Source organism: Schistocerca gregaria, chromosome 1 (genome assembly GCF_023897955.1).
Source record: "Schistocerca gregaria isolate iqSchGreg1 chromosome 1, iqSchGreg1.2, whole genome shotgun sequence".
Lineage (NCBI taxonomy): Eukaryota > Metazoa > Arthropoda > Insecta > Orthoptera > Acrididae > Schistocerca > Schistocerca gregaria.
In genome coordinates, this window is record NC_064920.1 from 750,070,632 (window position 1) to 750,084,705 (window position 14,074).

At 35.2% G+C, this 14,074-nt stretch overlaps 1 protein-coding gene across 2 annotated transcripts in view; it reads right to left on the bottom strand.

Annotated features, from left to right (window-relative positions):
* Positions 1 to 3,712: 3,712 nt before the first annotated feature.
* LOC126267671 (peptidoglycan-recognition protein SD-like) overlaps positions 3,713 to 14,074 on the bottom strand; it is a 223,935-nt gene continuing 213,573 nt past the window's right edge. The window contains exon 5 of one of the 2 annotated variants that reach the window (XM_049972974.1): positions 3,713 to 6,857. In XM_049972974.1, the coding sequence (XP_049828931.1) occupies positions 6,649 to 6,857 (209 nt within the window). In that variant the 3' untranslated portion in view covers positions 3,713 to 6,648. The remainder of the gene's footprint in view (positions 6,858 to 14,074) is intronic. The other variant, XM_049972981.1, reaches the window with a different exon arrangement.

Sequence of the window (14,074 nt, forward strand, 5' to 3'; positions counted from 1 at the left end):
TAATTTTCATAATCATTCTTTTACAATGTTGGTGTACAGTCAGCATATAGAGTCATTGCTAGTTGCTGTCAGCTGCAATCTGATGAGAAGTCTGTCAAGTTAAACATATATCGCTATAGAGAACAGATTTAACTAGAACTTTCCTTTCACGCATTTCACTTTGTACTGAATGTAGAATTGTTGCCACTATTTGTTTGAAGAGTTTTCGTGTTGTTGCATACTGCAGTGGATGAAGTAATTGCTGTTTCTCTGAGTGTACTATTTTAGTTATTCTTCTGTGCCAATATACTAACTTCGGGGCATTATGAGTGTACAGTGCTCTAATTGTAATTTATAAACTGTTGTTTTTATGGAATTGAGTTCAGTTTCTGTCTTCCTGTTGTATGTTTTCCATAGTCTGGGTAAACCAACTTACTATATAAAGCAATTTTGTTGTGATGCAAACATCAACTTTAATTTCATTGACATATGGTCATGACAGTTGCTTTGTGCCTAAAACACCTTTATATTATCAAGGTGTTAAATAATGACTAAAGTAAAATTACACCATTATGTATGCTAAATTTATTAGTTCTTAGTCAAACCAGAGCCCATAACAAGAATGAAGATGTTAACATAAGTTTTTACTTGTCAAGCGTATAAATGTAAGGAGGTAAGAAACACACTAACAGAAAGAAGTGACAAGAAGATAGGTTGGAAATAAGGCTGTAAACTTCAGGTAAAGGTAAAATGTACATGAAATAGCTGGTGGAAATCTCTGAAATTGGTTAGGGGTTGACATATTTATATGACTGACTATTATAGTAGCTAACACTGTATTGGTGTTAAGCAGCCTCTTCTGCCATGAAATATTTTTATGTTGTTGCCTCAGATGATTTATTTTTGTATATTGTAACTGAAAACAGTCCTTTTGTCATGAAATGCAAAATGCAGAACTATTTCTGGACATATCCTTGGATATGATGCTGTTTGCCTCACAGAGGGGTCAGGGCAAGGATCTTGATACTTACATGGTGAACAGAATGAGTTTTGTTTAGAGTGTGGAGTGATGGAGTGAAAAAGTTGTACCTTTTTCCTTACTGCAGAAGCAATGATTGTAAAAAAAAAAAAAAAAAAAAAAAAAAAAAAAAAATAAAAAAAAAAAAATTGTACTTGGAATATTTGAAGGATTTGTTTTAAAATGCATCATACCATATTTTTCAGAATCCGTATATCCGTATCTTTTCAGTAATAAAGCACATTGCATTGAGGAGATAACAAAGGCTAAATTTTGTTTCTATAAGCAATATTGTGTAGCAAAATAATTTAACATGAAGAAAAATATTTCATTTTCTTCTAGTGTGCATATGTTTAAAGATTTTCCAGTTTCTTGTTGACTGAAAACAAGATATTAAATTATGTTTCTTCACTTGATAGCAAAAAGTATAGAAGTTATTTTGCCCCTTGTGCTGTATTTTGATCATCATTCAGAACTGTCTTCCACTGACATGTGAAAAGTAATTCTTTTTCTTCGGTTTTTGTTGAATACTTTTGTTTTTACAATGAATGGAAATTTGTTTTGGAACATAGGTTACCCCTTCAAAGTTAATTTCTTTTTGTCATATTTAGCATTTATTTGGTTCTTTATCACGGTATAAAATTCCTAAAAAGTTTCCAAGAGTGCAAGATATTGTTTACATACCAGAAGTAATCAGGAAAGTTATTTGAGAATACCTACGTTATCAGCACACCTTTCACATGCTTGTTGTATTCAGCCACTGAATGTGGGCAACACTTGGATTCCTTAGCATTTACTTGACATTTAACTGAAGCCTTCGGTTAAATGCCACAGAAATAATTTACAAATCTCACGATCACCGTGTAATCCCATACTTTCATGTGATTGATAGTCAAAACTAACTTTGTTTTGTTGGTGGACAGTTTCTTATTCATTTTGTGTAGTGCATTTCTACTGAATGAATGCATTTTATTTGAAGTAAGAAACAAAATAAATGTAGAAATGCACTTTATTTGAAGTAAGAAACAAAATAAATGTAGAAAACCTGTATGTGTTACATATATGCAATAGCAAAGCTACTTGCCTTCCAGTACTGCAAAATCTTTTTGCATCACAAAATTGTACTGTCATGCTCTTGTTGATGTAAGGCTTGAAGTAGCAGATCATCATATGTATGTCAGTTTGCATACAGAATGTGAAATTGGGTTCATGAGGTTTTATATACACACTGTGGGAAACTATCTAATACTATGTTCTGTAGCATTACCAATTCAGATTTTTTTCTTTGCTACCTTCCAATTGGACCTTCCAACAAAATGGAGAATGGGCCTTGAAATATTGTTAGATTTTTTTCACATTGATTAGCCTGGAACAGATAATGTCAGATACTTCATGCCATTTGTTCAATGTATTCAATTTTTCTGTCTGGAAAGTTGATGACTATAGGATTATGAAAGTGCTGGAATTTCTTCATTATTTTCACATTGTTTTTCATTAACTATATTCATGTTTAGAACTGTAATTCGTATCACTATACACATAGATATTTGCCATCTGATCCTTTAAATCACAACAGCCAAGAGAGCAATTGAAATACATAAATCACAGTAATCAGTCACTTTTACTTATCTTTCCACTACTTGTTTTTAAATGGACTGTAATGTAGGTTTACATGAACAGTTTTTTTGGACAATGTGTGGTATTGTCTAGGAACAGAAGTTGCTTTTTGTAAGTCCAAAATTTATAGTGTTGAAGTTTATTGGTAGCCGTTAATAGATCAGAAGAAGACAAGAGCACAGAAGTGCTGATGGTAGGAGAACAGGGATATGAGTTATAAATGCAAAATTAACCGTGGATGATAATGGAACATAGCTGAATGTGTCTCCGTATGTGTTTGTGTGTGTGTGTGTGTGTGTGTGTGTGTGTGTGTGTGTGTGTGTGTGTAAAACAAAATAAGGAATAACATACAGGCCTGTTATCATTTCAGTAGCTGATTTGTAGAAGTTGTTTTTGTGTCACTTATCTGTTACTCTTTTATGTTGACCTTCTGATAATGTGCTATAAGCATCTTCTGAATGTAATTTATGTTTTATGCCTCAGTGAACTGAAATATATCCATTTTAGAATCTGCTGCCCCCAAAGTCAGTAGATTTGAACGTGTGTAGGGATCAAGACTGATCGTATATAGAAAATAAATTTAGTTTGGGGGTTGGTGTCATCAGGAGTTTGCTTGTAGTGCACTCTCCCCCCCCTCCCCCCCCCCCCCCTCTCTCTCTCTCTCTCTCTCTCTCTCTCTCTCTCTCTCTCTCTCTCTGTGTGTGTGTGTGTGTGTGTGCGTGTGTGTGTGTGTGTGGTTGAGAGAGAGAGAGAGGGGGGGGGGGGGGGGGGGAGATTGTAAGCACAGGTATCTTTTGATTATTTTTCTACAGGAGAGGTTTTGTTTCATCTCTCAGTCTTTTTGTCTTTCACACAGGAGTTTCTGTTATCACATGGACTGACATCAAACTGCTGTTTTATGTAATTGATATTTTGTATTTTCTTGCTGCTGAACCTAACATTCTTTGAAATGTATTATAATTTTTTTTTATGTAACGAATATAATTTTTCAAAAAATCCATATAAGAGTTAAAGCCTACTTCAGTGTCTCTGTAACAGAGGACTGTAATCACAATATTTTTCACTTTTTCTTCGGGTTAACATGCCCGACTGTCCCTCTGTGTGTGTGTGTGTGTGTGTGTGTGTGTGTGTGTGTGTGTGTGTGTACACTTGCAAGTGCACATACACCGCATAATGTTGGTGCTGAACCATTTAATTGCAGTTGTATACTTACCATTTTTTTAGGCAGCAACTTCCCATAAGTATATTGTCATTATTGTATTTCTGCTTTATTCGTCAGTGGAAATATAGGTCACATGCTGAATTTAGATTTTTGTTATGTTATTTACAATATTTTTCTTCTAGTTTTATTTGGTGCTCAAAATATACATGACATGCATGAAGTTTTAATTCCAGTTGCTTGTCTTCTCCTTTTCAAGAAAAAAAAAAAAAAGAAAATCAATGTAATTTAATTTGATTAAAGCTAATGGTACTAATATATTAATCAATCTTCACTCATTTTAAGTACATTGTGTGTGTTCACAGAAACTGGAAGTTTTAAGTTTGAATAAATACCTTTAGTACCTTTTTCATTCCTGTCAATTTTTTCCCCTGTGTTAAAATAAAATACACTGTTGCTTTTCATTAACATGCATTTGAATAACAGAGGAACTGTAGCAGTCATTACCAGATGTACTAACTCTATTTAGTATTAATGTGATGCAGTGTAATCATATAGTGGTTTCATGTTCATCAGCAAAATATTTACTGCTACAAATGTGTGTGATTACTTATTTTATATAACCAAATTACAATGCAGGTCAAAAACTTCGATCACCCATCACAAGTATGAGTTTGTGGTTAAAATGGGGATGCCATCATGAATCTTCTGTGGTATCCTCGCTCTGATGAAACACTTGTAAACATATGAAGGCTAAGCACCTGTGTTGTGTGTTTGAATGGTTGTTCACTTAGAGGGGCACCAATGAGTATTTGCAACAATGATAATGTGGCTTTACCTGAGATGGTTTCATTCGAATAGGCCTTATTCCTTCACAGCTGTCTGTGTAGCATTCAGTTTGCATTAGTTTGCAGTACATTGTGTGCATTAGTTTACAATACACTCTGTGCACCTAGCAGTGTGTTTTTACCTGATCAGGTTCATACCATATTACCTCCTAATGGGATGGAAGCAGGAGACTGGAATTGAAAAACATGCTCAATTGAGGCTTTGCATCAGGAAGGCTGTTTTAGTAGAACTATAGTAACAAAAGTTTGCATAGTACAATCTACAGTGATGTATATATTGCAGTGGTTCAAGAAAACTGGTGTCAATACAAGTGTTTCATGATCTGGAAGGGTAAATGTCAGAGGACAGAGGACTTGTATTGCATCTGAAATTCACGAGGAAGTAAATAGTATGCGAGCAGCTCCAATCTCTGTCTCAATGCACCATCTCCATGCACAAGGTTTACAAGTGTCTGCAGTAGCCAAACAAAATAAGCTAAAAAGATTGCAATGTACACAGAAACATAAAAAGCTGTCCAAGGTGTTATTCATGGACGAATCTAAGTTGAAAGTATTTGAAAGCCATAATTGTATGTTTATTCGTTGAATTTGTGGAGAACATGCTGGAGGGGTAGTGTGGGGATGTTTTGTGGATGATAGTCTGTTATCTAGTGAGAATTTATTGAACATTAAAGAAGGAAGGATGTCACAGAATACTGATCAACAGTGCAGTTCTATCTGGCAGGAGACTTACAGGTTGTGGGTTTATTCTGAAGCAGGGCAGTGATGCAAAATATGCTTCTAAATTGTGTCAATAGAAAAAAGGAATGCAGGGAACTGAAGAATATGATTTGGTCAGGTCAGTCATCTGACTTAAATTCCATTGAACTCTTATGGGATTAATTTGACACGAAGGTCAGAAAACGGATGTCATGTAATGTTGAAGCTCTATGGAATAATTTACAGACTCTTTTAGAGTGCACTACTGCAAAAACACTACAAAATCGAATCTCCAGGATGCCAAGAGTTTGTGCAGCATGCGCTTGTATTACAGTGGAGTTTTCAGAACAGTGCAATAGCTCAAGCACAGCAAATTTCATAAAGTTTTGTAAAAGGGAAAAAGTGCTTGAGAATGAGAATTATATCCCAAACATCTCAAGATATTGTTAAAAATTATGACTGACAGCAATATATGTTTTCAGTCACAGACTCTCACAACTGTTTTATTACAAATAAAATAATAAATTATTTTATTCTAACACATGAAATGTGTAAATGCATCCTCTCATCTACAGACGACTGATAGGCGATAGACACACATGTAACAGAGCACATCATTATCAAGTATTTGCTCAACTGAAAATGACAATTATTAGGGATTTAGGACTGGGGGAAGGACAGGGGGATTGCAGGAATGGAAAATGTGCTAGAGGAACAGTCCCACCTGTGCACTTCAGATGAGATCATGCTTGAGAGGATCCGAATTGCATGGGTATGGGAATAAATGCTGAAGTAATTGGTGTCATCGTGTGCACTATGTTCTGTCAATAGGTAGTTGAGTTTGTGGTTAGACACAGTTTGGTGGTGACAATGGATGATGGTAGACAGTTGGTTACAGGCATACTTACATCTAATGCTGCATAATAATTACAGTACATGGTGCTGTTATGAGGCTTGGCCATATATTTTGTCTTGAAGCAATTCCTGTAGGTCTTGTTTAAGATCCAAGTTTATATCAGGTTTTGGCTGTATTTAGAATTACTGTACCAAAATCATAAAATTGTTCTGAGGGAAATTCTATCAGAACACTGATTCATAAAATACAAATTCATGCTTTTTTTCCTTTTAACTAGAAAACAAAAGTTAACAACCATGTGAGATATGATTTAAAAGACACTTGTAGACAGTGACCACTTGTCTATGAAATAAGTAAATAAATAAATAAATGAAATAAATGAATTAATGAATATTAATAAACACAACTGTGTGCCTAAAATGATTCATTAATGAATTTATGCTAGCCATAGACATTATCTTAAAACTCAACATCAACAGCTCTCCATGTAACAATTTTCCCAGTGTTTCCAGGTTTTGATAATACTGAATAACGCAAATCCAGGACTGTTTGTGTGAGCGACTTGTCGGTGGGCCACCAGTTTGTAATCATGTGAAAGCTTTTGTTGGTAAAGAGCTTCTTGTATCAATGATTTTGCCTGATTTAGCTGCTCTTCTGGTGGAGTAACAGACTCAAAATTTCCTGTACACATGGAGAAAAACATTAATGTTACAAACTGTTACTGATTACTAAATAATAGTTAATGAAGCTGTAGGTACTAGGTTATGCTTCACAATAAAATGATTCATATTAAAATGCAGGAAATATGCTGCATTCATTAACTTCTGCATGAATTATTTATTTATTTTATTATGTGGTTGCAGGCCGGAGTGGCCGAGCGGTTCTAGGCGCTACAGTCTGGAACCGCGCGACCGCTACAGTTGCAGGTTCGAATCCTGCCTCGGGCATGGATGTGTGTGGTGTCCTTAGGTTAGTTAGGTTTAAGCAGTTCTAAGTTCTAGGGGACTGATGACCTCAGAAGTTAGGTCCCATAGTGCTCAGAGCCATTTCATTAAGTAGTTGATCATCTTTTACAAGGGAAATGTATCAGGAAAAGTGAATTTTCTTGATACTGTGTACATAGTATCATACTATAATGGCTGCATATCAGTTTGGTACACTGTATCAAAAACCATACTAAAAGAAACTTCTGTAAGCTGTGAAACAGATGTGTTGAGACAGAAAGATATTTTATGTCTTTCACAAGAAAAAAAGGATACATTTAATATCCATAGTTTTCCTTTGAAATTAAAAATTTGTGCAGATAGTATCTATTACTAGTAATAAATCATTATTATTAATCATATGGCAGTTATCCATCAATTTAGAAATGCAAATAAAATATGTACATAGTTCATTGCTAGTAATTATTTGTTAGTTGACTGATGCCCTTACGAGCAGCTGGCACACTAAGTGAACACAACAGTGGAATGTAAATAAAATTAGTCAGACAAATAGTGACTTAAAAATGGCAGTTCAACATCCTCTCAATAATGAGATAATGATAGATGGGGCACAGGGTGGGATTGCACACCAGTGGGAAGTAAATTATCCCTGGCAGTTTCAAAAGAACCATTCTGGCATCATTTTTGCTAAGTTATGTGGGGAAATGAGGAAAACTTAATTCTAGTTGATAGTAACATCATTATCCTAACCATTATACCACATTGATCCATAAACAACCAGGGTATTCTGTAGGCAATTTATGGAAACTGTAAAAATCAATGAGTGGCAGTACTGTTTTGCAAAGCATATTAGCTGTCATGTTGCACATTGAAGATGACCTAAAATTACATCAGGTGATGATCAGAGGCATTGACGATGATCAGAGGCATTGGCTCTATACATGGATAATAAAATCATTTTTAAGTCCATGACTGAAGCAGCTGAAGCAATTAGAGGGTTGCTATAGGAAATTAAGAAGTATAGCTATCACCATGAAATCTGAGATATTCTGCTTTGTACTTGGGGTACTAGAGAGCATTAAATGACTAAATCATCCTGCAGTTATGGCTTGTTGCCCATTCACAAGGAGTAATAGCCATAAATGGAACTTAGTGATCTCAGGCAACACTCAAAAGGTGGAGCGATTCAACAAACTGATTAGAAATTACAATAGTGATGAATAATTGTGATAAGCACACATTGTAAGCAGATAAAAAAAGAGTCATGAGTAGGTTTTTCATTCAATAAGCAGACTTGCAGTACATGTGACAATATGAGGCCATGATTGTTTCTCTTATTATGTTCATGAGGGCTACTATTAGTTTCATATTGTGAGTGATTCTTAAAACAAATTTTAGCAGGGAGTAAATTTGTTGTGAGGCTCTGTTCTCTAAATGTTTTCCTACTCAATGTTTCAGGTTGGACACAAGACATTACCTTTAAACATGTCCATTCAACTAATTCCTTGTGTCCATTTGTAGCATTGCCCCAGAATATTATTCAATATGATATTAATGAATGGAAGTATGTAACTTAAAGGCAACTTTCTGTTGCAGTAATCATGAAATTTAGCAATTACACTTAGAGCAAATGTTGCTGAACTCAAATATTTGAGAAGCAATTTAAAATTCTGATCAATATGCACACCAAGAATTGTGAATATTCAGTTAAACATATTCCTTACAGTGTGTTCTGTTGTTATTAATTATGATATGTCCTACTGTGTACAGGACAGAAAGTATTGTTTTTCCTATGTTAAGTGAGGTCATTTACTGAGAACCAATCAGTAATTTAGAATGTTATTCCTTCCATTTTTGTACCTCTGTTAGGCATAATTGTAGTTTTCAAATAATCAGATAAAAATAAGCGTACTATTTCTGCTTTATCACTGTAAGATGGTCATTTACTTAGAGCAAGAACAAGGACATCTGAATATTGAACCCTGTGAAATACCGATGGTAATTTGTCCCCACTCAGAAAACTGCATGAATCATGTAACATGACTCTTTTCTTCCTATTGGTTAAATACTAAGGGAACCACTTACGCATTGTTCCTTGAAAACCATAAACTGTATTGTCCAGTAGAAATAGTACTGTGAATTGCACAGATGCCTTAGACAGATTACAGAAAATTGTGGTGAGTTCTCCCTTTCTACTACACGATACTTTGATACCTTTCGTTATCTGAGGTTTCTTTGAATCTGTTTGGGTACACATTTTATATGCTGCTACAATCAGCTTATTTTTGGAGCTGTGATTTGATAATGTAACCCTATTATGTTGTGGCCTTCAGTCCAAAATCTTGTTTATCATAGTTTGTTGTGCTGAAGAATGTGACTGTTCTGTAATTTTAATGAAAATAAGACTGTCCATTCAAGGGTGACTGACAGGGTGAGCAGCAATCTGTGGCCGTTTGCTGATGTTGCTATGGTGTACAAGAAAATTACAATGCAAAGTTCCTTCGGTCATGCATGCATGTCTGAAGGAACTCTGCATCATAATTTGGAATGACACTCAGCGTATTCTCAAAGCTGTGATGTGGTAATGCATACATGTCCAAAGGAACTTTGCCTTGTAATTCAAAATAACACAGGCAGTGCAGTATTGTATTTCTCTGACAACACTGGGCAAGCGTCTTTCAAGTAAAATGTCTTCCCTCTAAAGGAATATACGTATGGATGTACGAGTAGAGGTTGCAGACACATGGGTGATGACATGTAGAAGTTTGGGTCTGGATTAGATTAGATTAGATTTACTTTCATTCCAATTGATTCGTAGTGAGGAGATCCTCCAGGATGTAGAACAAGTCAGAAAATCAACAATACATGACAAATATTTACAACTCAAACAAATAAGCTAATGTCCAATTCCACAGGTCCCAAGTGGAATGATCATCATTTTTTAATGAACACTGAATTTAAAAAAAATAAAAAGTTTTATATTATTTATAAGGTAATAAACGTGTGATACAACTACTATAATACTTATAAACAATGAACACATTACTGCACTGAAATGGGGAAGAAGTTTGATTGTACACACACACACACACACACACACACACACACACACACACACACACACACACACTCACTCACACACTTATTTACAATGAACACATTACTGCAGTGAAATTGTGGAGAAGTTATATTGTAACGTATTTACTCTAATCTAAGCCGCACCTAAAAAATGAGACTCGAAATAAAGGAAAAAATAAATCCCGAATTTCTTTGATCTGATAGGTGCCATTGTCTTTGTTATAGGTGTTTACGTCACTCTAAGCTGAAAATGCATTACTGTACTGTGTCATGCATTGTTTGTTGCATTCTGATAGGGCGTGTTTATGGCCTGTCGCCGCTCGCAGCATGGCTTGCTTTTGTGCGCGCTACTGCCACTTACAATTAATAAAAAAAAAAGAGAGGAATCATCTCATTAGCGAAACAATGGCAAGAGACTGCTATTTTTTGTTACTGACACTGCTGCTTTCTTTGATAATGATCAACAAGAACCAATTAATAGACTGCGTATGATAGAACATGTTCTGAACGAGAGTTAGGCGAAAATTTTTCTCCCTTTGAAAATTTTTGCGGCCGCTTCTTTAGTACATCAAATTCTGCACAGAAATTAGAGTCATCTTAGATTTAAAAATCTAGTCAGTTGCCGTGCTTCATTTCTGACTGTATCACTATTAGGCATAAGAATAATACGAATAAAAACATGACACGATACGTATATTCTTCTGCGTTTGCTGTTGTCTCACTCTAGTTTCGTAGTTTATTAGGCAGACAGGATTTAAATGAGATAGCAGCAAACACAAAAGAACACATGGCAAAATGTTTATATTCATATTATTCTTATGGTGAACAGAATACTGTATGTGATTCACATTTCATCAGGTTTTTATTAGCAACCATCTCTTCTCACAGGTCGGAAAAAATTCAGAACGTAGAGTTGGCCATATTGACAAACATCCTAAACAGTCTTGCCAGTCGGATTTTCGTAGTACATTGAAATTCTGCTACATTCGAAGATGAGCAATACTGAATTTGTATTTACTTCGTTGGATAATGTATGAAAATGCAGTGGTCGAAACTCGGGGCGGAGGAAAAAAATAGGTCGTCTTCTACTTTTTTTTTAATTTATTTCCTGCACAGCGGTTTTGGCGCCAGTATTTATCTTTGTGGCTACAAATAATGCCTGTGTAGCGCTACATATATTCGACGGCAGAAGTTAGTTATGACGCCACCTACCAACATTTTTCAGAACTTCTCTTAAACTGAATTTCATTAGTTGTTAATTTTTTTATGGCTGCTGGAAAGTTATTGAAAATGTGTGTTCCTGAATAATGCATACCTTTTTGTACAAGACTAAGTGACTTTAAATCCTTGTGAAGATTATTCTTATTTCTAGTATTGATTCCATGAATTGAGCTGTTGGTTTGAAAAAGTGATACATTTTTAATGACAAATTTCATTAAAGAATAAATATATTTGGAAGCAGAAGTTAGTATCCCTAGTTCCCTAAACAGGCTTCTGCAGGATGTTCTTGAGTTCACACCACATATAACTCTTACTGCACATTTTTGTGCCCGAAAAACTTTAGCTTGGCTTGATGAATTACCCCAAAAAATAATCGCGTATGACATTATGGAATGAAAGTAAGCATAGTATGCCAGCTTTTTCATTTTTATATCCCCTATGTCTGACACAATTCGCATTGCAAATAGAGATTTGTTAAGACGCTTCAGCAATTCTGTTGTGTGCTTTTCCCAGTTGAATTTATTATCAAGCTGTATTCCCAAGAATTTAACACTGTCCACTTCTTCTATCTGCTTGTCCTCGTATGTTAAGCATATACTTGTGGGACACCCCTTACAAGTTCTGAACTGCAGGTAGTGTGGTTTAGTGACAAGGAATTGGCTAGGAACCAGTGATTAATGTCCACAAATATTTTACTAGCTGATCATTCTAAGACTACACTTTATTTGCTATTTATTGCAATGTTTGTATCATCAGCAAACAAAATTAACTTGGCATCTGGTAATGTTACTGATGAAAGGTTATTGGTATACACAAGAAAAAGTAAGGGTCCTAAAATGGAACCTTGTGGGACCCCACATGTAATTAGTTCTCAGTTGGATGATGCCTGATAGCTTGAAACATGTCTCTTTCCTAATAACACCCTTTGTTTCCTGCCAGAGATATAAGATTTGAACCATTTTGCAGCATTTCCTGTTACACAATAATATTCTAATTTATTTAAAAGGATATTGTAATTGACACAGTCAAATGCCTTTGACAGATCACAAAGAACACCAGTTGCTTGCAATTTTTTATCTAATGAATTAAGCACATTTTCACTGTAAGTGTAGATAGCCTTCTCCATATCAGAACCCTTTAGAAATCTGAACTGTGAGTTTGACAGTATGTTATTTGAGATAAGATGGTTATAAAGCCGATTGTACATTACTTTTTCAAAAATTTTTGAGAATGCAGGCAAAAGTAAAAGTGAAATTGGACAGAAATTTGATGCTATTTCTTTATCTCCCTTCTTAAACAATGGCTTAACTTCAGCATATTTTAACCATTCAGGAAATATTCCACTGACTGGTTACACAGATAGCTTAATATGTTACTTAACTTCAAGGTGGTTCACGAATAGATTAAAGTTAGCTGCAGGTGCTCCATATACACTTAATATTATGAAGGATTTTTTGTGAAATTCTACTTCTGTAGCACATGCTTCCTTATGCTGTTCTAGGCAAAATTTATTAATGTCTATGTTCTTAAATTTATGACAGTTCCTGATGAATGTGGTAACTCCTCCTTTCTCCATTTCTGATCCACAAAAGTGACATGCTAACCTAAACCCTGTATCACTTAAAAGTTCTATACCAGTGCTCACAAGATGTTCAGAGAGGCAGATTATGTCAGCTGGGTTTGAAGACTCTAATTCATCTATGCAGTTAATTAATTCATTAATTTTATTTCTCAGCTCTCAAATATTTTGATGCAAAAAAGGTAGCTGACATTTCACATTGACTGAGTTAAAATTGGGTAGAATTAAAATATCTCCTGACTGTTGAAAATTCTTGACAAGTGGCTGTTTATGGTGATGTAATAAGCTAGAATTATGTTTTTTGGTTTCTTTCTCAAACTGATGGTTTGTCTCAGTCCTAACTTCTCTTAAAATGTGGTTTCTTTCTGTCCTCGCTACCCTAAAAAAGGGTCTTTTCTGAACCCTATAACCACTGGTATTTTATCACTCATGACAGTCGTGAGTCATGCCTGGGTAGCCAAATGCTAAAGCAACCACACTCGATAAGTGGGAAAGCCAGGTTAAAATCCCAGACCAGCACAAATTTTCACTGTTGTCAGTCCATTGTACAGCTGATGATTGTCCATATTCACAACTGTGAATACATTTCATGTATAAATGTTTAGATTGTGTAAGGAAGGGCAGCTTGTTCTAAGTGTAGAAGAATGTAAGTTAATGCAGATGAGTAGGAGAAACAATCCCATAATCACCAGATACAGCATTAATAATGGGCTGCTTGACAAAGTATCACTGATTAAATATGTTGGCATAATGTTGTGCGGTGATATGAGATGGAACGAGCATGGAAGAAGAGCAATAAGAAAACTGAATAGTTGACTTCAATGTACTTGGCAAATTTTAGGGAAGTGTGTAGAAAAATAGTGTGATCCATTCTTGAGTACTGCCAGATCAGACTGAAGGAAGGCATTGAAGCAATTCTGAAGTGTGCTGCTAGATTTGTTACTGGTAGATTTGATCAACACATCAGTGTTGCAGAGATGCTTCTTGAAGCCAAACGGTATCCCTGGAAGGAAGGTGACATTCTTTTCGCAGAACACCATTAAGAAAATTTAGAGAATGGCTGTCTGATGCTGACT